Genomic DNA, 22,201 nt, shown 5'->3' with positions numbered 1-22,201 from the left:
GAAATTTATAAGAATAATGGAAGATGTTTTCTCCTAGCATCTGTTCTAACTTCATTATCATTATTGTTTATTCCTGGGTGAGTGCCTAGGCTAATCTTTCCTAACCTAGCTCTCTACTAGGTATGCTAGGTTAAAGTGTTTATATTTCGTTGTGCTGCATTGGGGAGTGGTGGGTAGAGTTCAGTGCAATATATCTAAGGCAACCATTTAAATTGTCTTAGATGCTTAACTTTTCAGCACCATTTGCCAGATTATCAGAATGCCATAGTTTCATTGGGGATTCAAACATCTGTTTTGGACTGGGATGGTAGATTTTTCATTTTGCAGTATTAAGTAGGAAATGTACAGAGGAACTGTTATGTGTGCTTTCATCTTAACGTTATGGCAGATTGAATACATTGCAGAATTCTGAATTGTTTAGTATGTATGTAAAATTTCTAGAGAGAGAAAACCTATTTTATGTTGTGTGCAGAAAAAGTAAGATGTACTACATTAGTCATTCCTTAGTATTAAAGAATTATATTCTGAGAAATCTAAATTATCTTTGTTGTTCATATAGTTGAGTTACTCATGTATTCAGGATCCATTTTAGTTATGTGGTTGGTTGTATGATACTATGTGCCAGGACTATAATAGTTAAAGTGAACATGTAGGTATGTGCTTGGTTTCATAACAGTTTTTCCATAGGTGCCAAATAGACTGGAAAAAGGGGAAAAATGTTACTTTGAAAACTATAAAGAAGAAACAAAAGCACAAGGGGCGTGGAACAGTTAGAACAGTGACAAAAACAGTTTCCAATGATTCCTTCTTCAATTTTTTCAGTCCTCCAGAAGGTAAACTTAACTTTATTTACATTATATATAAAAAAGAACATAGATTAAAATTCCTATAATGTCACAAATGAAAAAAAACCACAGCTATTGAAGTAGCATCGAGTTAAATAATAAAATTACTGTATAGTAAATCAAGAATGTTTTGGTGGTTGGCTTTGACACTTGAAAGGTTTTCTAGAAATAAATATCCCATAGCCTGCAGGACCATATTTGAGAAGTCTTTGACATGTGCTTAAACCATCTTGAAAGCAGAACATCATGGAACAAAGCTTCAAGGATAACTGAAAAGGTGGAACTGCTTATGTGGGAAGCAGGATTTCAAGCATTTTGTTCCAAACCATTTTAAGATTTTCCAAATGATCATAAGAACCTGCATACAGAAACTTACTGAAAGTCAGCATAACATGGAAGTAATAGCCCCATGAAATGGAGACATTTGAGAATAAAGCTTAATTAAAGATTCTTTGTCTGCACTTGATTTTTAAATAGGAGTGCAGTCCAATTTATACTACTCTGTATTCTAATACCCATCAATTAGCAGTGCCTCTGTTTCGTCTAACTTTAGCAGATTAGGCTACATTATATTTTATATAATGGCATTTGGGACATCTTTTGTCTTGTTACATGGAAACAAAAGGTGGGCACTTCAGGTAGTTACTGCAGTTAAATAATGTAGCATTCTTAAATATATAATGTTACATCTTTTTTTCATTTCAGTTCCTGAAAGTGGAGACTTGGTAAGTTTCACAGTGATTGTCTTTATGAATGAAAACATCACTTTTATTTTTTTTTCATTGTAATAAATGTATCCCTTTGCTTCTTTTGAACAAGTTTTATTAGTTTTTTAATTTTTACATCAAGGTGCTTGGGAAACAACGTGGTGATGAGGTAATCAATCACCCCAAAACAAAATTGTACATACATGGCTCAGGTTAATTCTTTAAAGATTCCCTCTCTATTTCCCTCAATTGATACAACATATTCAAATTAATACATTTCTAAATAAAGTTCAATCAGTCAAAAAAAAAAATATCAATAGCATTTCACCTATATAAGTCCAAATCCTGTTTTTAAGCTTTACTAACTTACAGTTACCATAATCCAATTTAGCCTTAAATAAACATATTATTTACACTTCGGGTATCCCTAAATTCCCTTGTTTCATAACATAATAGTTATGTCTAAAATAAACATATTATTATACAGTTACATTCTTACATTACCCAAATATATTCTATTTCTTATTCTAATAACACATTTATTAATGCCATGTCTTCCTTTATCACAATCCATTTTCTTGTTCTCCTTCCATTGCAAAGTGATTATCATACCTAAAATAAAAATATTACTCCCAATATATTTCAGATATATATTCTATAAATCAATCCATATCTCTAAAAAGCCTTTTTGACCCATTAAGTAAAATTTAAATCCCATCAAAGTAATTATCATATCTAAAACAAACATATTGTTCCAAAAGATACCTTCTTACTATATTTCACATATATGTTCTATTTCTTATCCTTACAACTCTTTATATAAAACCTTTTCCTTATTACAATTCCAAACTATAATCTAGTCCAGTGATCGCAAATCTTTTAGAGACCGAGTGCCCAAACTGCAACCCAAAACCCACTTACTTATCGCAAAGTGCCAGGGCTGCATCAGCATTGTGGTGCCCTCGGGGGGGTGGACGTGGCCCACTGGATGGGCGTGCTGCAGTGGTCACGACAGACTGGGTGAGCATGGCATCCCCGGGGGGCCAATGCCGCTTGCTCGCTCACTTCCTGCTCTGTTGCTTCCAAATGCCACGTGCTCGCTACTCTGGTGAACTCTGCTGGGGCAACGGCGTGCGTGCCCACAGAGAGGGCTCTGAGTGCCACCTCTGGCACACGTGCCAGGTTCGCCACCACTGATCTAGTCAGTAATTCATCTCAGTTAGTATTAAATCAGTCAAAATCTCTAAAAGCCTTTTTAACCTATTAAGTAAATTTTTAAGTCTCATTTTTGAATCTAACTCTGGCTTTCTTTTTGTGCCAGACAGGTTTCCATAAAAGAGCCTCTATATCATCAAATTTGATTAGGAGTGTTTAACAACAATTCAGTTTGGTCGTACTTCTCTTCTTCCAGTATCGTCTGAGTAGTATAATCAGTTTTGTTCAATGTTGTGATTACTAGTTGGTTATCCACGTTATCACAGTTTTCAATACCTCGTGTTTGCAATTCATTTCCTGTTGTTTTTGGCATCACAAGTGTTTTAATTAAAGTCATTCTTTGGTCGTCAAAGTTCTCAATGAGTTGTACGTAGGATTGTGTAATGTCCTCTTTGTTGATTTGTTCCTCTTCTGTTGTTTTTTGACTTATGAAGTAGTCAGTTGGAGTCTGGAAATCAGTTTGAAGTTTTGGGGCAAGGGCTTTTATTCTGGAATTCACTTGCTCAAAAAAAACTTCCAGTATAAGTTTATAGTTAAGTTGTGGGTAAGGTTCCTCCATCTCATTAAATTGTGTGTGTTGTTGCATACAGGCCTCTTTGAAGTTGATCTGTTCCTCTCTATTATTTCTTGGCCTATAAGTTGATCAATTAAAATTTGAGGTTCAATTTGTAGTTCTGGAATATCATCTTTGGTATTCATCCTAGAGTTCATTTGCTCCATAACCTCCAAGATTTTTTCCAATATAAGCTTATAGTTAAGCTGTGGGTAAAATTCCTCCATTTCAGTGGTGAAATAGTCTTTTAGTGGAGGCTATGTTTACTAACAGTCAGCCAATATCCACCTCCACAGTTTCTAGTAGGCAGTTTCACCACCTAGCTGTTTCAAATCCTTTATCTTTTATAATAATTTGAAGGTCAAACCCACCCTCAAAATCAAAGAGGAAATACAATTGCAGTGTCAGCTTTTGCCACAAGATGTCCCCAGTAGGCTGCAAAATCTTTTTTCCAGGTTCCAATACAGTTTTATCCAGTTAAGAAAGTAAAAAAACAACAACAATATTCTCCAGCTTAATAAGTAGATAGAGTAATAAAAAGTAGAGTAGTAAAGTTCTATAGTGGGAATTTTTTCAGGACCCCAGAGTATCCAAGAATAAAAATAGTCAGTAAAAATTAATTATTTTTTCTTTTATTTTCAGAGCTCTTTTTCCCTAGTAAACAGACGCTGCTCTCTCAAAGCAGGGAAATAATTCCAAAAGCTTTTCACAGGGAGATAGTTAGGGTAAAGAGAGGGAAGGAAGGGTCTCACCTGGATCTTCCACGGTGGCTCTTTATGCTTAGATGTTCTTCTGACTTTCGGCTGGTGTGGCTAAGTGATCGGCCATGTAAATGGCCGATCGTTTCTCCATCGGCCCTAAGGAGCTGCCTTGGACCGCAGAAGGAGCTGCTGCCCTTCCGCGGTTGACGAGAGTCCTCATCGGTAGTCACCCCTCCAGGGCGACTTTCGACCCTGTTAAGGATTTACCGGCAAAGGGAAACCGGCCGGCGAAGAGACGACTGCGTGACCGCCAGCGCCGCGATCCGGAACCGGAAGTCTATCCCTTTGCTTATATATACACATACATATACATACATATCAAAACCCATACATGCACACCAATAAATACAACAATATTAAATTATCACAAGTTCTTAAAAACAGATTAGATTGTTAATGTGAAGGATCCATGCAGTCATTGCCCATTCTTTCATGAAAATACACCTCTTAATTCCTAGTGCTCCAGGAAGTAAATATGATATTACTTGCCATTTATGTAAGTACATGTAGACAGCATTGCCCATACTGTATGTATGAAAGGAGCTAATACAGACGACATATTATCTACTTATGAGTTAAAACTTATAAAAATGTGTGGGAGAGTCCAAAAGATAATGTAAAAGTATAACTTAAGGAAAAAGTATTGTAACCATACAATAAAAAAGTCATATATGAATTCATGCAGTATTGCAGGGTTTTGGTTTGTTTTTTTTAGTAAGAATTAATTTATATCTGATCAACTGATGCTGCTGCTAAGGAGACCTGACTGAAATCAGCTACGAGGAAGGTGTTCTCTGTGATGACTTTAATGCTCTGAAACTCTCCCTCCATTTATATAAGGTTTTCACCCACTCTAAACACTTTTATATACAATTTGAAAACTTATAAAACTTATAAATTTACATTTCTTTTTTGCTATAAACTTCATGTTAGATTAGCATTTGTAATGATTTGAGTAATGTTTTATTGTTATTTATTGATTAGTACAAACTTTAATTAACACACTTTTGTAGACTACGGCAGGTTCACTGCCAGGACAATCCAGAATCAAATTTGATCATAAATATTTTGTGAATTTAAAAATTCAATATTTCTTGGCAGGCCAATAAATGATTTTTTTTAAAAAAAAACATTAATTAATTAATTATACAGCAAAGTGACTAGACCAGTATTTCTCAACCTTTGCAACTTTTAAGAAGTATGAACTTAAATTCCCAGAAGTCTTCAACCAGAATTCCCACTCTGGCTGGGGAATTTTGGGAGTTGCAGTCGACACATCTTAAAGTTGCCAAGATTGAGAAGGGGAATAGAAAATGCTGCTGACACTAAAAAGGTTGAATGAAATGGTATATTTGCATTTAGTAAGTACAGATAATGGCACTATATTTATTAATTTACTTATGCAGGATGATGATGCTGAAGCAATTCTTGCAGCTGATTTTGAAATTGGCCATTTTCTACGGGAGCGCATAGTTCCACGATCAGTATTGTATTTTACAGGAGAAGCCATTGAAGATGATGACGATGATGTAAGTTGTGTTTTAATTTCATCTACATCAAAATTATTATATTAAATTGATTTAAAGCTAGATTGGCCTGTAAGTAAATATGCATACTTTACATCCACCTTACATTCACCTTACATTCCCTTTCAGGCTGAACAGCGATATGCAGAACATAGAAAAGAAATACTGTAAAAACAAATGAAATTAAGGGCTGATAATAAGAGAATTTAATGACAAAATTGCAACTATATGCATTTAAATTAAAGTAGCAATTTTTCAGAAGATCAATGTTAGTTACTCATTATTTTGCCTCTAATTGAGTTTTGTTCAGCTCAGTATGCTGTCAAGTATTGTGATGATAAGCCTCAAAACTCTGAAATTGCAGTTGCTCCATTAGACTAGGAGGATATGAAATCATTTTGAAAAACCATAGAAGCTGAAGGGCTCCAAATTTAAATTAATTTTAGCCAATAATTCAAAACTACACCTTGCATTAGTTTCTGGAAGGATGAAACTTGCTTCCTATTTCAGTACAGAATTTGGCACACCTTGAAGTACATCAAACATTCCTGATACTTGTATTCTGTGGTAGAGTTTAATAGTGATTTTTGGGGATAAAAGGTGCTCAGATATCATTAATTCTTACAAATATGGAAATACACCACTTGAAAATTACAATGGAATAGTTTTGAGGGAGAATGATATTGATATATCTAAGCTCCATAAGGTAGATAATTCAGGGCTTTTGCCTTGTATATCTTGTTGCTGGTGTATGATTATTGCCATTTTGTCTTGTAAAGCATAGCATGGCTTTTTTTTAAAATAAATTCTATCTTAGAATTTCTGTTTTTATAAATTCTACCTTGGTTGATTTTGACCTCATGTGTGAAGCAAACCATAATGCAGAAGTTTGTTCCATTTGTGAAATGCTTAGTTTTTGATCTGATATAACCATATGACAATATAAAAATGGATTCTGAATGACTAGTGCCTTTTCCTGAGAGGATTTTAAATTGTTCTTCAGTATGACAGATGCCAAGCCTATTAGCATGAAGATATACTTTAACCTGCCATTAAAAAGAACTGTAGATAGACTTTGCACAATAACAACCAGGAATTCTAATTGAAGAATCAGAGTGGAAAAACATTTGGAACAAGCAAACAGAGACCTTAGAGAACATTGTGCTGTCTTAAGAGGGCTATACTCAGTTTAACAATTATGATGTCACTTTTGCTTCAAAAACTTTAAAAGCCACTGGACATTTCCTTAGAGTAAAAATATCCCTCAGAGTGAAAGATATGCTAATCTTGCTTATGTGGAAAATAGGACATTTCATTGGTTTCAACTTGAATTGTGTATTTGAACTTTTTATTTTCAAGGCTTTAAATCTACTTAAAAATAATGATAGGAAACGATCTCTACAAAACAACCCTATATGAATTTACTCTGAAGTAAGTCCTGCCTTCACTTAAGACAGGGGTGTCAAACTTGCAATGTCATGTGACATGTCACGATGTATCGCAACTTTTTTGCCATTGCCGGCAATGGGTGGGCACGGTTTTGCTATGATGCATTCGACCCACGGGCTGGCAGTTTGACACCCCTGACTTAAGACCATAGAGGGAACCTGCTGCCTTTTAGATATTGCTGAGTTTCAGCTTGCAGCAGGCCCACTAGCATGGCTAGAAATGAATTCTGAGAACTGTAACATCATCATTAGTAGGTCTGTAAATTCTTAACTTTGATTTTAAGGCTAGCTGCTAAATAAGTTTACAGAGGATAACAGTGTTAATTGGAGGCTTTTTTTAAATCTAAAAGTTGTGGTCTTGGAGCTTATACATTTCTGATTGATCTTTTTTCACTTTATAGTATGATGAAGAAGGTGAGGAAGCTGATGATGAGGTAGGCTTTATTTTGGATTTCATAAACTTTAATAAATTGATTTCAGCAACTTAAAGTTATAGAAAAAAGTAGCTGAGGGGAATTTTAGTCTTGCTGTATGTGGCCAAATATACTTATATACACATGTGTTTTAGGAAGGGGAAGAAGAAGCAGATGAAGAAAATGATCCAGATTATGATCCAAAGGTATGTGACCAGTTCATACCTTCCTGTGTAATTGCATTTAGAGTTATTGCCTGTAATCTGTAAATTCCTGTAGCAGACCTGTTTGAACACTGATGTATCTTTTTCTTTCTTCAACAGAAGGATCAAAACCCAGCAGAATGCAAGCAGCAGTGAAACAGTGTGTATGTGGCCTTGAGGATTATCTGCACTGTAATAGCCTAAATACAACTATTAGTTACTTACAGCCTTATGTTTTGTATCTTGGTAGAATTAAGTAAACATTTTGTTAAAACAAACTGACAGAACCGGTTTAAAATGTAGGTTCCTTGTACCTAGCATTTTAATAGTACTTTTCTGCCGATATGTAGAATGCAGTAAATCCTAAAGCATGAATTGTTAATTCATTGCTATATATAGTTTGGTTCTAGTGAAGTCTGTTGTCATGTAGCTATTAGACTGCAGCTGTGAAGATATCAGAACTCTTGACGGAGACCACTATTTGTTTAGAAAAGATCCTTTCCCAGAGAACCAACCAAAGTATTTTTGGCCCAGTAGTTTAAATGGGTTTAATTCTGCTTGCACTGGCTGTGCCTTCATTACTTTGTCATAGAAATAGCAGTGACTTGTACTAATTAGGAAATGACATACGTTTCAAATTTCATAACTTCCATATAAACTGTTAATTTCCATCAAGACCACATTGAATGTTCATAATTGTTTGCTTGTTTATGCTCTAGGTTTTTGTATTCTGTGATGGTGACCTACAAAAAATCTCTAGAAACATCATATTAAGATTGTTTATCACTGGGATGTGAATAAACCTAGTATTTTCAGAAACTAGTTGTACTTGTGTGTACATTTTAAAATCTTGTAAGCAACCAAAGTTGTGAGAAACATTTACTGTTGGAAGCAATCTTTACATATATACATATGTCAAATGCTGTATTTCTGCATAAATTCATTTCATTAGGTCTTGCATTTTGCATAAATGTTGTGTTTTGACAATATTGTATCTTGATTCAGTCACTTGCACCTATGCCCTCCTCACAGCAAGGTGGAGAATTTTCTCAACCAATCTTATAGTCATAACTGCTCGCCATTAATATATTGCCTTAGGCTATTAAAAATTAGTTTAGCAATAAGTCACCTTTACAGCTCTAACCTTAAAGCTGCTTTCTGCAGTCTGATTATATCTAGGTGTCAAACTGCTGCCAGTTTCCAATCAATATTGTCATGTTAGATGAAAAGTCTAATAATGCAACACATTGGGACAGCATTAACATGATTCTTGAGTGATGCCTAGAAGGAACTTGATTTCTTAAAATAATTTGTTCTCTTTCAGATCTTCTAATTTTACTGATTTTATAAAAATGTGTCATTATTGCCTTGTTTGTGAAACCAATGATAACCATTTTTTTCCTAAAAAGAATGATCCGTACTTGACTATTTGGCGTAAATAATAATCTTTAGTCAAACCACTTTTCTAATAGACCTAAATCAACACTCAAATGACAGAATTGAAGAAAGGCAGAATTTGGAATGATTTGTAAAAATTGGTGGTACTGTAGAATGACCCAATTACAGAAAAAGCAATGATTATGTTCTGTAGCAGTATCTTTGTATCTATAGGAACCTAGGATTTACATTGCTGAAATTCATGGCATTCAGTTAAAAATAATAAAATACACATGAAACTCCTAGTTGTAGAAAAGTTAGCTGTCCTGCATATCTGTTTTGAATGTAAACAGATTTGGAGAGGAACTTTGTTTCTGGAGAAGCATTGGATAGGTAAGCCATTGCTCATAAAATAATACCTGGTTAGTTGTTAAAACACAGTTTCATAATTTATTCAAGCTGATAGAAAAAGAGTACTAGTTTTTATTTCTCTGAAAATCTGTATGGCCCAAATTTGACTTATAACTGGTTGTTTTATATGGAGACTGGTATTGATGAAAGTAAGTCTTAACAATGACAACATTGTAACAATAAAAATGACTTTCATGGCAAGTGTTGAAACAATGTACAGTACATTAGAATTTCTGTGTCAAAACTATACTATCAATAATAATGACTTGCCTTTCTTGGGGATTTTGTTATCTTCTGGAATTTTTTGTTTTCAATTTCCTAGGATCTGGATTTGTTATTGCTATCCTACCCAAGTACTGATTATCCAGTTTTGTGGCATTTTGGTGAATGCTCTGGAAATTTAAGATCTTATTTTATACTTTTGATTGCAATGCCATTGATAGAAATCATCTAGAAACTGTTAGAAGAAATTATAGAAATTTCTTGGGTTCAGATAATGGGATCACAGGATATAATATGTTTTATTAACACATCTGTGGAACACTTAAGGTTATTGAGAAAACAAATGTCTTCCCATTCTGACATGTATGGGAGGAATGATTAAAAAAAATTAGCAGATTTTTTTATCTTTGGCAATAAACTTGAAAACGTTTATGTGTTTGTGATAGAGATGCTTGTCTTATTTTTTTTTAAAAAGAAATGTACTTTGGGCTTAAAAGGCAGGTGTCCTACAGTGAAGCTTTAAGTTTTCTAAGTGTGATAGTTCTGTTCAACAGTTCAGAAATCAAAATACGGTAGTCAAATTATTGCACATTCAAGGCAATAGAAGATTGACCAATCTTGTGTTTTTCTATAAATACAAGCTTTCTGCTCTCAGAAAGAGTAATAATAAGATTGCCTAATTACCACCTCAGAATCTGACAAAACACTTGGAGCTGCATGAGAAGATCTAGACGTCATTGATCAAAGAGAAGCTGAAAAAAGATTGGATATTTCAGTGAGGCAGTGATCTGAAACATAGCCTTCAAATCAACTACGAAATGCAGAGGAGAGATAGAAAGGTTTTGGAAGGCTGTCGCAGTCACCAGATTAAAATATTGTTCAAAATCTGAAGGAACTTAAATAAGCGGTACATGCAAGGAAGGAGCCCAAAGAATATTTTTGAGAGTATTTTTGCCAAGAGGAGTAGTAAATAGAAATTCTGACAGCAATAATGGGAACACAGCCTGTAATAATGCTTGGAAGTGTTATTTCTGCTGTACGGATAGGAATTTTGCACCTTCATGTTCATTTTTTTAAGCTATGGCTAGACTCAGATTCATAGAAATATACTATGTATTAATCATATCAGCTTGCATTCCCAAAGACATTGATTGAAATACAAATACAGTAAAGTTTTGCATACAATAGTATGCAAGTGGATCCAAGATGCCAGATCTGAGATACAACTCCAGGCCTACTTGCAAAAAAAAAAAAAGTAAATAACTTTTCAGTTTGATTTTATGCCCTTTAGTTATGATGCAATATTTCAAATATTTGAAATATTTGAAATGTCATATTTGAGTGGCTTGAGTTAAAATTTTGTCTTTTTGTCGGAGTATGAAGTAAAATGACCCCAAATTTTCATTTAAGATTGTCTAGAATGTTGATAGTTTTCTTAAATGGTTATGTGTCACTTCCAGGAAAAACTGCTAAGAATTTTTATATATATATAAAACTGCATGGTTTAATTAAAGCCGCAAAAGGATTAAAAAAAAAACAGGGTTAGTGGGAAACAGTTGAAGAGACATATATCCCATTAAGCAAATCAGAAATGTGCTTAGAGTTAACCTTGACACTAGGAGGCGTACGTGTGCTATAGTGTCTTGATATCAAATTATCCATGCTGTGTATGATATAGTAGAGTTGAAGAACCAGTACAACTAATACTGTTCATGTGTATTAGTCAAAACTATTAATGATCTTACAAATAAAATTGCAGTCATAGGCTTTGTGCACATAATTTTATGACGTATCAGCAGTTTTCCATTTCTTCACATAATGGAAATAGAGTTTTCTGAATGTTAGATGGGTTTGTTTTCTAAAGTGATAAAAATTTAGGAGCATTTTTGATTGCCTCATTCTCCCCCACTTCAATAATTGCAATCCTGTTACCCTAGATGGGGTCTTGGCCCAAGGTCATTTAATGAGTTTCCATATACCTTCCACTTAAACTTGGATCAAAAGGTCTATAGTCAAGTTGTAAAGTATAAACGAACGTTTGTAGACCGTCGTAGAGACTTCTCTGGTCCCTAGAAAACCGTACGTTACTTACACCAGTGTCTGTCTGTGTTTGTTCCAGACGGATGGACGTGTTCTTAAGAATTACGACAAAGGTCCGACAATGTCGTGATATTAATGGGAAATTGTGAGATGCAGAATTTTACATTGGCTCAATATGTCCTAAGAGATGCAGGGTGGAGCATACCCCAGGTTAGCCATCTTGTTGAAATTTGTTTGTTGTTGCTGCTGATCTTGATGGTTTTTAATGGTTTCTAATTTTAATAATGGGAAGCCAAAACAAAAAAAGTTACATGGGGAAAGGGGACAGACAATGGGTACAGAAAGAATAGGCATATAAATTCAGGAAAACAGGTAAAATTGAAATGAATAGTGAGCATGTAGAAAAAGAAAATGAGTCAAAGCTTTTTTAATGATTATGTTTCCAAAAAAGGTTATTAACAACTAATACAAAGCTTTCAAATATATGTCATATTAATGCAACCCCCTAGGTTAGTTAATAAAGGTAAGTTCTGTACTCAATTCTGTTTGCAGGCAGTTTGGGTATATATATATTTAAATATATAGGAGCTTTCAATAAAAACAAGCAATGTCCTTATGGCTTCCTTTCATGTGTGTGTGTGTGTGTGTGTGTGTGTATAAAATGGGCTCATTTCCATGGGAAGATAGCATTGTTCAGTGATGAAACAAGTAGGGAAATATTAAGGCCTGGAGAGTCTTACATCAGCAATCTGAAATGTAATGTTATCCTACTAATGAACATACACTTGTTTCTCCAAACTGTTTTTTGACATTCAGGCAAAATAAGTACAAATTAAGTACATTTCATATTTATAGAACTAGGAACATTGTCTATTACATCAGCAATGGGAATTTTTTTAGTACCAAAGGTAGTAATGAGTGTTCTGCAGTTGTAAACCTCTGAACAATAATCAACGTCATTCAGGGAAAGGGGACTTTATTGAATATACATACGAAGTATTATGACGACACACATACGATACTAAATACTTGTTCGCACTTTATTGAAACGACAATCACACATTATCTTTAACTTTACTTGCAAGGAAAATCCAAAACTTGGGATCTCACCAACGAAAGACCGAACATACTTACTGTAGGTTCATCGTCCGTTCGATTGGGTTTGTTTTTATCATATTAGGCATTTCTCATAACAATTACAACACACATGCGCGCGCCCGGAAGGTTTTCCGTGTTGGGTTCAGGCATGCCTGCCCCCGAATGGTTGCAGCATCTGGGAGTGTTTTCTGGGAGTAGTTGGGGTGTCCGCGAGCGTCGGCAGAGCAACGGGGCTGGCTTCCCGCCACTCGGCCTCCGCAGGCTGCGCGTTCCAGAGGGGAAGCCAAGACGCCAGCCTGCCGCCGTCAGTGACAGCTCAAATGTGGTCTTTCTCCTGAGGGGCCTCCTGAGTTCCAGGCGTGAGAACGACTCCGCTGTCACCGGAGTAAGGCTTTGTTCTCTGGCGCTGTTGCGACCGGGAACCTCTGCAGGCTTCCGAGGGGAGAAAAGAGGAAAGCGAGCCACGAGCCTCCGCCCGCCTCTAAAGACGGGCAGGCGAGGACGAAACGGCCGGGCTTTCCTCGACCGGCCTCTTCGGCAGGCCCCGCCCCGCCTTTCCTTCGTCCCGCCCCCCGAAAACCTGGTGTAGCTGAAATGAAAAAGCCGCTTCCAGAAACAACGGGAGGGGGACGGAGGGCGCTTCCTCCAGCGCTTCTGGGGAAAGACCGGCGGGAAGACCAGAAGCCGCGCGGCTAAACCTGGCCTTCGTTCGCCAGTAGGCGAAGCCTTTCCGGCGCTTCCCGGGAAATCCCGCTCGTCCGTGCGCCGCTTCTCTCTCGGGCGCCTTCTTTTCACTCCTTTCCGAAGTTTTTGGCAGCGGCGGGAGGATGCTGGAGAGCGGCGGCAAGCCGGTGAAGGAGGGCGTGCTGGAGAAACGCAGCGACGGCTTGCTGCAGCTCTGGAAGAAGAAGCGTTGCATCCTCACCGAGGAAGGGCTTCTGCTTATCCCGCCCAAGCAGGAGCCGGCGGCGGCGGCTTCTTCTCCTGCCAACGGAGAGACGGCGGTGGCCGCCGTCAAGATCAAGCAGTTACCCTTCTCCACCATGAAGACAGTGGACTGCGTAGAACGGAAGGGCAAGTACATGTATTTCACAGTGGTGATGGCCGAGGGGAAGGAGATCGACTTTCGGTGCCCACAGGATGAAGGCTGGAACGCCGAGATCACGCTGCAACTCGTGCAGTACAAAAACCGGCAGGCCATCCTGGCGGTCAAGTCGACCCGGCAGAAGCAGCAGCACCTCGTCCAGCAACTCGGGCCCCGCCTCCGGAGCGCCTCCAACTCCGCCTAGACGGGCACCCCCGACAGGTACTCGCTTTGCCCGCTTCCCGCCTTGTGCCCGCGGTCGGTCGCCGGACTTGTTCTCGGCCGCGTAGGGCGCAGGCGGGTTCTTCCCCCTCCCCTCAAGCTCTCCCAGCGTCGGAGGGAGCTCCTCACAAAACAAACAAGCGAAGCTGGGTGGCAGCTTGAGCCCTCTTTTGTTCTGCAGAAGCGCCCACCTTTGCTGTGCGGTTCCTGCTTTGGGGAAGGGGAGACCCCACGCACCAGAATCAATTTTACTGTGATCTTCACGCGTAGGGGCTTTCTTACATATATTCAGTACACATGCAGAGGCCCTGCATGGACTTTATTATCTTTTCCTACAAGCCCTGTTTAACCTGGTATGCTGCAGAAGTGTGGCGGTACAAGACAACACTGCATCTGCTGGAAATTGGATAACTGTCATTTGCAGATTCCTGTGTTTAAAACTAAACTGAGTAATTCAGTTCTTAATCAGCTTCTTGTTTTCCTCTTGCAATGCACAGGTAGTCCTCGACTTATGACCAGTTGTTTTAACGACTGGTCAAAGTTACCCCAAACCAACCAAAAGGTAGTTATAACCTGGTTCCAAAGTTCCATTGGTTCCCCTCCCACCACATAGTCACATGATGGCATTTTGGGTGCTTGGCAACTGGCCCATATTTATGACTATTTGCTGTTTCCTGCGGTCACTTGACTGATACATGATCTTGCTGAAAAACAATGGATTCACTTAACGACCACAGTGTTTTCTTTACAACCACCGCATTCTGTTAACTGCTTCAAAAAAGGTAGTTAAAATCAGATCAATTAGAATGACTTATGACTGTGATGGGCAGGCTCCATTATGGTCTATGTGTGGTGTGGAGCCTTTTGAATTCAGGCTCTGGGTAAGGAAAGAGAGGGGTCGTCTGTGTTATCTGTGATTCCTTTCCCCCCGCCCCTCGCTTCATACAATACCAAATCTTTACTTCGTTGTTTTTTACACCTACAAATAATTCCCCAAAAACCTTAGGGCTGAAAAATGAGTAGAAAGAATTAGAGGATAATTAATTCAGTATGTTTTTACATGAAATGTCTCATCTGGGACGGCAAACTGTTCATGTAAAGCAGCAATTATGAATGTGTTATCTGTAAAGGCATAATCAGAGTTTTCTTGTGACTGGCATGTAATCATCCGTGACTTCTCAGCAATGAGACCCAAACCAGTTGGTGATTGTGTGCTTTACAGTATTGTAATAGGGATGTGTTGTTGAGAGCAGTGAGAGTCTTTAGCTAAAGTTTAAGACTACTTATGCAATTTGTTGCTAACCTTATGCTCTTTTGCGAAAATATTGTGAAGGAGAATCTTTCCATTTCATCAGCAGTATTGGATTTAAAAAAACAAGCAATAGGTTTGTCTAATTTGCAAGCACAGAATGCTGCTACATTACTCAGATCATATTTTGTGTGTGTTGTTATAGATCAAATTCAACAGGCGCTTCTGGAAGTAAGAGGAACAGTGATCAAAGGCTGGCAAAGTAAAGGACAACGAGTACAAGAGCATCAGTTCAGCCCCTGGATTTTGTCCAGTTTTGACACCATCTGTGGGTGCTTTAGAGAAGTACTTCAGCTGTTCTGGGTTTCGGCTACTGCTTAAACTTGGGAAAGGCATATTTGACCTCAAAGGACATATGTCGCACTGTCATTTTTAAAATTCCACTATGTTTTATTTGTATGTATATTTATTAGTGGGGATTTTAAGTTTTCAGGTTACTTCTGAATGTAGATCTTCTGAGAGACAATGAAGTGCAGAAAATACTTGCTTTGGTGAATTGTATATGCTGCTGTAGATGGAGGAAGAAACTGAAGCAAGAAGAAAACAGAAAGATGAAGAATTTACCAGGACACAAACTCTTCATATAGCTTTCACACACTGCTTTGCAACAGTTTTCATCTCAAAAAATGGAAGGCTGTTATGAAATGAATGTATGAAATGTATCTTGATATGTTGAAGCATTGTACCAACATTCTAAATAATGAGAACATCCGCTCCAAAGAAAGCAATGGCTTTAAATTAAAATTCTGAATTTTTTGTTTATTCAACAGTCATTTGATTTGTGGTATTATACATTGTATTCAGTAGTAATCAGTTATACCAGTTTTCATATTTTTACTTCACAAGCAGAAAATCTTAGTTGACAGAAAAATAATTATAAAAAAGTTATGTTTTTTATATATGAGATTTGTTGGAAGAATCATACTAAAGACAATTCATTGCACTTCTTTATTTAAATTTGTCCCTAGCCTATAATATTTCTTACTGTGGTTTTACTTTACTCCTTATCACATTATTTTATATAGAATGCCTTAAAGTACTTAATTGGATAATTTTACCAATATTTCCTATCATTTTGGTTTTTGGGGGTCATGTCCTACACAATATTTTTCATACCTCCTATAATCAAAATTATTTCTTCTTAGAACAGTGATTTAAATAAGTACATGCATAATAATGTCCAATTGAATATTTAAACTATGTTACATTTATTTTTTGTCAGCCTAATTAACTATTCTGGTCTTCTTGTGTTATTTGGAATCTTAATATAACAGAAGAGTTCTAAAACCCTTTTAAGAATCAACGCCCTTGACCTATTGATTTACAATATATTTCCTAATTATTAATTTGATACGGTAATATATACTATGCTTTTCAATCTGGATATTCTGTTTTGAAGGATTTGTAATCTTCCAAACCTAGTTTTTCATGAAATAAAATTCATTATGTTCTAATTAAAGTCAAATTAGACACACCACAATGCACCTTGAAGTATTAAACATTTGTATGCAGTTCTATGCGTTCTTATCCTGATAAATTATGGAAAGTTTCTGTAAGGCTTCAGTTCTTATTCTGACTCTACAGAAATGACTAAGCATCAGCTTAGCTCCCATACATCTCCAGTTGAGACCGGAACTAATGGGCAATTTAAGAAGCTCAGTTGTACAAAAATACCAGGTATAAGAACTGCAACTATAGCCATATAGGTTCAGTTTTATATTTGGGGCAAATGTGACCAAATTATGATAAGTGGGCTGTCATAAGTAGATATTTTAACACTTATATTTAAGATTTGAAATAAACATAGATGGGAAGAACAACAGTATTTCTGGCTTCCTTCTGTCTTATGACTTTCCATCCCTGAGCAGTTTCATGTTCTAGAAGGAGGTTTTGGACTAAAGCATTAAATGATATATTGAATGCATTGTGATTGGTTCAAACACTTGCACTTCAATATTAAACTATACAAAAAAAGAGAGTTTATCTCCAACTTCTTAGTTTATTACAATCCAACAGAAAAACAAGTAATATTTGATAATAGAGGATATTTACTGAAATGACAGCAACATACCACGCACAATGCTCAGCAAATCTGCAGTGTTTTATTTTTTAGACTGAAATGGCCACAGGATTATGAAAAATGATTCTTAGTTTTCATAATAGGAATCTAGTCTAGGTGATATCTTTGAACTGATTCTATCAGAAGTCATTACTTAGTTATTTTATAATCATAGCACCTGGAGATAAAAGGAGCAACGGAACTTAAAAAGCAATTCAGTGATTGAGAAGAATGTACCATCATTGTGTATGTCTGTGTGTCTATGTTTCTGTATGTCTAAAATATTATATTTTATAAAACTCAAAAAGGTATAGCCATGAAAGAACCTGCCCAGTTGCTGTCTGATGAAGTGATGGTCATTAAGCGAAGCATCCTGTTTCCTGTTTTGGGGGTACTTGTTTGCTTTTTTTTAATCTAAAGGGATTCCAAGAATAAAGTACATAAAATAGTTTTCTTTACATCCTCCAACATAGGATACTTCATTATCGATTTTGTTCAAAAGTACAATAGGTTTTTTTAAAAAGAGGCCTCTCCTTAATGTTGCAATTGCGGCACAGAAAATTTATCTGCAATCCTATAACACTTTGAAAACAGTAGAAGTTACCTCTAGGCTCTACAAACTTTGAAAATGTTTTATAAGAAGTACTTTAGATCTTGTATGAGCATTTTCTGCTGTTCATTAAAGTCATTATCGTCTTTTTATTATGCTCATGCTGATTTAACAGTTGTGTTAATAAGTTGACTCCTTAAAGCAGAAGCATCTTTTTTCAGTCTTACATGGATGTCTAAAAAAGATGTGGCATTATGAGCAGAGAGATACTGAAAGCATGCACAGCCCTTTCAAACATGTATAGAATTGCATATTTAAGCTAAAATCTTTTGCTATGAAGAAATATTTTATATTTCATGCATCCCCAACCAGATGGCTCACTGATTTGTTGGAAGAATATGACTATGAGAATTTTAATAGCTGGGCTCTAAAACAACTGGAAAGTAAACATACAACATTAGGGAAAAGCAATTATATTTATGTATCTGGGAGGTAGCAATAGTACTTAGACTTATATACCGCTTCATAGTGCTTTACAGCCCCCTGATCCAGAATTTAGAAAGGAAGTTTCATGAATTAGTAATAGCAGATGGTTTGCATACATATATTTAGATATTTTTACCCTTTCTATATGGTGCTTACCTGAGATACAGTGACACTCTATAATATTCTAGAGAAAATAGCCTTTATACTGATGTTGCAAAGAAATGGTAGGGTGAATAATAATATTCTGTGTCATATATTTGCTTTTCAAGAATACATATGATGTGTTATTTTAAATTTCTGGCACAAAGAATATCTCTTCTATGTTATATTCTGAAAAAATGTCTGTTAATTAAAAAATAACAGCTGCAAACACTAGCTTTTGCAGATTAGTTACAATGATGTGATTTCAGGCATTGTGAACTGAAACAATGTAGCAAACCAATGTATGTAAATAAGGTTCAAACCAATGTATACAGTTCAAAGTTTGGAGAAATGTGATTTATTTTTTAACGTGCATTCCATTTCAAATAAAGAAACACCTATTGGAATGTTTAGATGATTTTGGTTTTGGATTAGGAATAGATTGCAGTAAATCTCATTGAGTTCAACAGAATTTACTAATCAGCAGGACTGATTGCACTGGAATTGGGCACAATGTTCATGCTCAACTTAAAATGTATAGAGAACAGGTATAATTAGAAGGAAATGTGAGTTACCACTGTTTAGAAATTCAAAATGCATGGGCTTATTTAGAACTAGAGTGCAAATATCTGAGAGGGGTTTTTTTTGTATCCTGTCATTTAATAGTCACTGAGATTTTGGCAACCCAGATGGTGCTAAACAATACAACAATTTTATCATGAACGTCAAAATCTGTGTGACTGACAGTGAATTTACTACTATGCAAATATATACGGTAGTTTCAACCTGCAACCTGCATCTAGAAAATAGGTAGAAAGCCTTTAAAGGGAATCCGAAGTATAGTATCAAAAGCAAGCTTATCCTATTTCAGTTAGCATTTCCCCCCCCCAAAAAAAAAGAAAAGAAAAGAAAGGGGGGAAAAACCAAACTCCCACTATCAGTGAACTGAAACAAGATACTCTGACATTGAACACTGATATCAGTCTGCCAGATTGACATAAGTATTTGCAGAGCTGCTTGATCCCTATATTTATCATTTATTATTATATGGGTTTTTTTTCTACAAAAGCCTGCTAATTTCACTTGGACTAATTCAAATATGAAATGGGGAAATATCAAGTTTAAGGAGACATCCTTTTCAGTGAAAATGAATCACAGCATCTTCAAAGCTAAGCAACTATGCAGGGGGGCATAGTTTAGATTCATTATCTTGATAGCCATGGATTTGGAAAAAAATGTTGAATATTCAAATCACGTCCTTTTCGGTTAATGACTTTTATATGATCACAAAAGGGGATCTTACAAATGAAACAAGTCACCTGTTTTATTTAGTTTTCTAAAGTAGATGCAGAACCTCTCTTTCTGCCAGATTATTATTATTAAATATTACATTGTGAATATTTATTTTCTTGACCACACACACACACACACACACACACACATACACACACACACAAAGATCCATGGAGGAAAAAAAATTGAAAATCCCTATCTGGGTGATATTAAATAAACCAAAAATAATACAACAGTATAGACAAGTCTTTGCAGAATTCTTTCAGCCAAGTCATTACAAAAATGAAATAGGAAAAGAAAGAAAATCCAAAATTTACAGTAAACATTTTAAACTGTGATGTCTGCAATACAAGTAAATCCTACCATGGAAGTGGGGGTTAAATGTGAGGCTTTTCCTACTTGCACCTCACCCTGAAATGCACATACTGCAGTTCCATCATTTTTCAGTCATGTCCCCATGACACTGTCTTCGTCTCATATATGAGTCACAATTAAGTTGCCTTTATCTATGCCAGCTTTCTCTTCCTGCCCTACTTCTTCGCTGCAAGGGGGACTATTCAAGAACAGCCTCGTTTTTACAGCTGTGTAAAATCCATTTATTTTGTGTCCTATTATTGTGGAAAAAAAATAGGAGATTGCAGTAACTCTGAACAGAGACAACTGAGGCAGGATAAGGATTTAGCAAGATGGGTAGCAAATGTCCAAATAGTTTTCTGCTGACCCAAGGATGGGTGGAGAACATATTACTCAGGGGAGAGGGAGGAGAGACACTATTAGAGATTGTGGCATTAGATTACACCAATCATCAGGGACAGAAAACATGTGTTCTTACCTCAGCTGTTTGAACTGTATGGAAGAAATTAAACATGAATTAAATCTCCTGATCCTGATCCTTCTTAAGGACTGCAATCATATGCATTCTTACATGGGAATAAGTTCTGCAAATTCAGTTATGTTTACTTCTGAATAGATGCCTGGAGATGCAGAGGATGACCAAAAACAAGAGATGTCACCAACATAGTTGAACTCTCTACTAAGTTGGCTGCATACATGATTGTATGATTGTATGTATCATGCATACATCACTGCTGGGAACATGATTCTATGTTCACAGTGATGGCACCTCTACTGTACTTCTGATAGTTGTCCATCCAGGCTTTTACTATGTCCAGGAGAATAACAAAGGCAAATAACAATTCATTCACCTTGGTCAACAGATACATAAAAGAGTCAGAAACAGGAAGAGAAAGTCCATAATGCCAAGTTCCAAACTCACCTTTATATATACATAGGTAGAATTTAATGACATAGAACATGAAAAATGTTACAAAATGCTAAAGAAATTAACAACTTAATTAATAACAAATTAACTTGATTATCTAGTCTGTAAGAAAATTAGAAAAAGAACAGAAAATAGTAGGCTTTGAATCAAAGCTGTCTGTTCAAACTGGATGATTTCATGTACCCTAGCATGTGTATTCAACTTAAATCAGATCATTTTGACCACTATTTTACACAAGGAAATTGAATGTACTTTAGAAAGAATTGTTTGGTCACACACCAGTCAGTCAGTAGGTGGGAGGAATGTACAGTCTTCCTTTTGGATGACATGATAACACTAAACTACCCTTTCCCTTCCCATCTTCACTAAAAACAAAGTATATTTTTTCTTGTAAGGCAAATGACTCAGACTTATACAGTACGTAATATTTTCCTTTAAAAAGCCGTGCCTCACTTCATATATTCTGTCAACCACCAACTAGCCCTTAGAGAATTTCTTCCAAAAATTACTCTGGAGAAAATTCAGAAAATTGTACCTCCAACACATTAAAGGGCACCAGCTTACTGAAAACTGTGATTAGAAGTCTTACACTTACTGCAGCCATATTTTGTTGATTTAGTGCCTGCCATTTACTATCAACAACAGAAGTGCAAACCTAGGGTCAAAGCAAGGGAGAGAAGAGAAAAGAAAATATAACAGGGTTTTATTTCAAATCTAAGAACAAAAAAGGCAGAATAGAGCAAGGAGTGCAGATGCTACCATTTTATTTCTGATACAGATGATTTAAAGGATTAATAGAGCCTTGAGCCATTCAGAACATTCAGAGCATGTCTATTTACATATCTGCATTGGACTCGTGTGATAGATAAAATATATCAGGGGTAGGGAACATGCTTTCTTCTAGGCCAGTGGTTCTCAACCTTTTTAATGCCACGACCCCAACCGGTCGTAAGTCG

The 22,201-nt window shown here is 36.3% G+C and overlaps 2 protein-coding genes across 4 annotated transcripts in view; both read left to right on the top strand.

Annotated features, from left to right (window-relative positions):
* NAP1L1 (nucleosome assembly protein 1 like 1) overlaps positions 1-10,109 on the top strand; it is a 36,149-nt gene extending 26,040 nt beyond the window's left edge. For all 3 annotated transcript variants that reach the window (XM_015819681.1, XM_015819679.1, XM_015819680.1), the window contains exons 10-15: positions 688-833; positions 1,551-1,570; positions 5,488-5,610; positions 7,457-7,489; positions 7,624-7,674; positions 7,792-10,109. In XM_015819681.1, the coding sequence (XP_015675167.1) occupies positions 688-833; positions 1,551-1,570; positions 5,488-5,610; positions 7,457-7,489; positions 7,624-7,674; positions 7,792-7,827 (409 nt within the window). In that variant the 3' untranslated portion in view covers positions 7,828-10,109. The remainder of the gene's footprint in view (positions 1-687; positions 834-1,550; positions 1,571-5,487; positions 5,611-7,456; positions 7,490-7,623; positions 7,675-7,791) is intronic.
* Positions 10,110-13,646: 3,537 nt separating this feature from the next.
* Positions 13,647-14,108, top strand: PHLDA1 (pleckstrin homology like domain family A member 1). Its single transcript, XM_015819685.1, has one exon. It carries the CDS (start codon positions 13,647-13,649, stop codon positions 14,106-14,108), a length of 462 nt encoding a protein of 153 aa, XP_015675171.1.
* The last annotated feature ends 8,093 nt before the right edge of the window (positions 14,109-22,201 follow it).

The sequence above is a fragment of the Protobothrops mucrosquamatus genome, unplaced genomic scaffold (assembly GCF_001527695.2).
Source record: "Protobothrops mucrosquamatus isolate PMUCROS unplaced genomic scaffold, P.Mucros_1.0 scaffold966, whole genome shotgun sequence".
Classification (NCBI taxonomy): domain Eukaryota; kingdom Metazoa; phylum Chordata; class Lepidosauria; order Squamata; family Viperidae; genus Protobothrops; species Protobothrops mucrosquamatus.
This window is presented reverse-complemented; position numbering and strand designations above follow the sequence as displayed.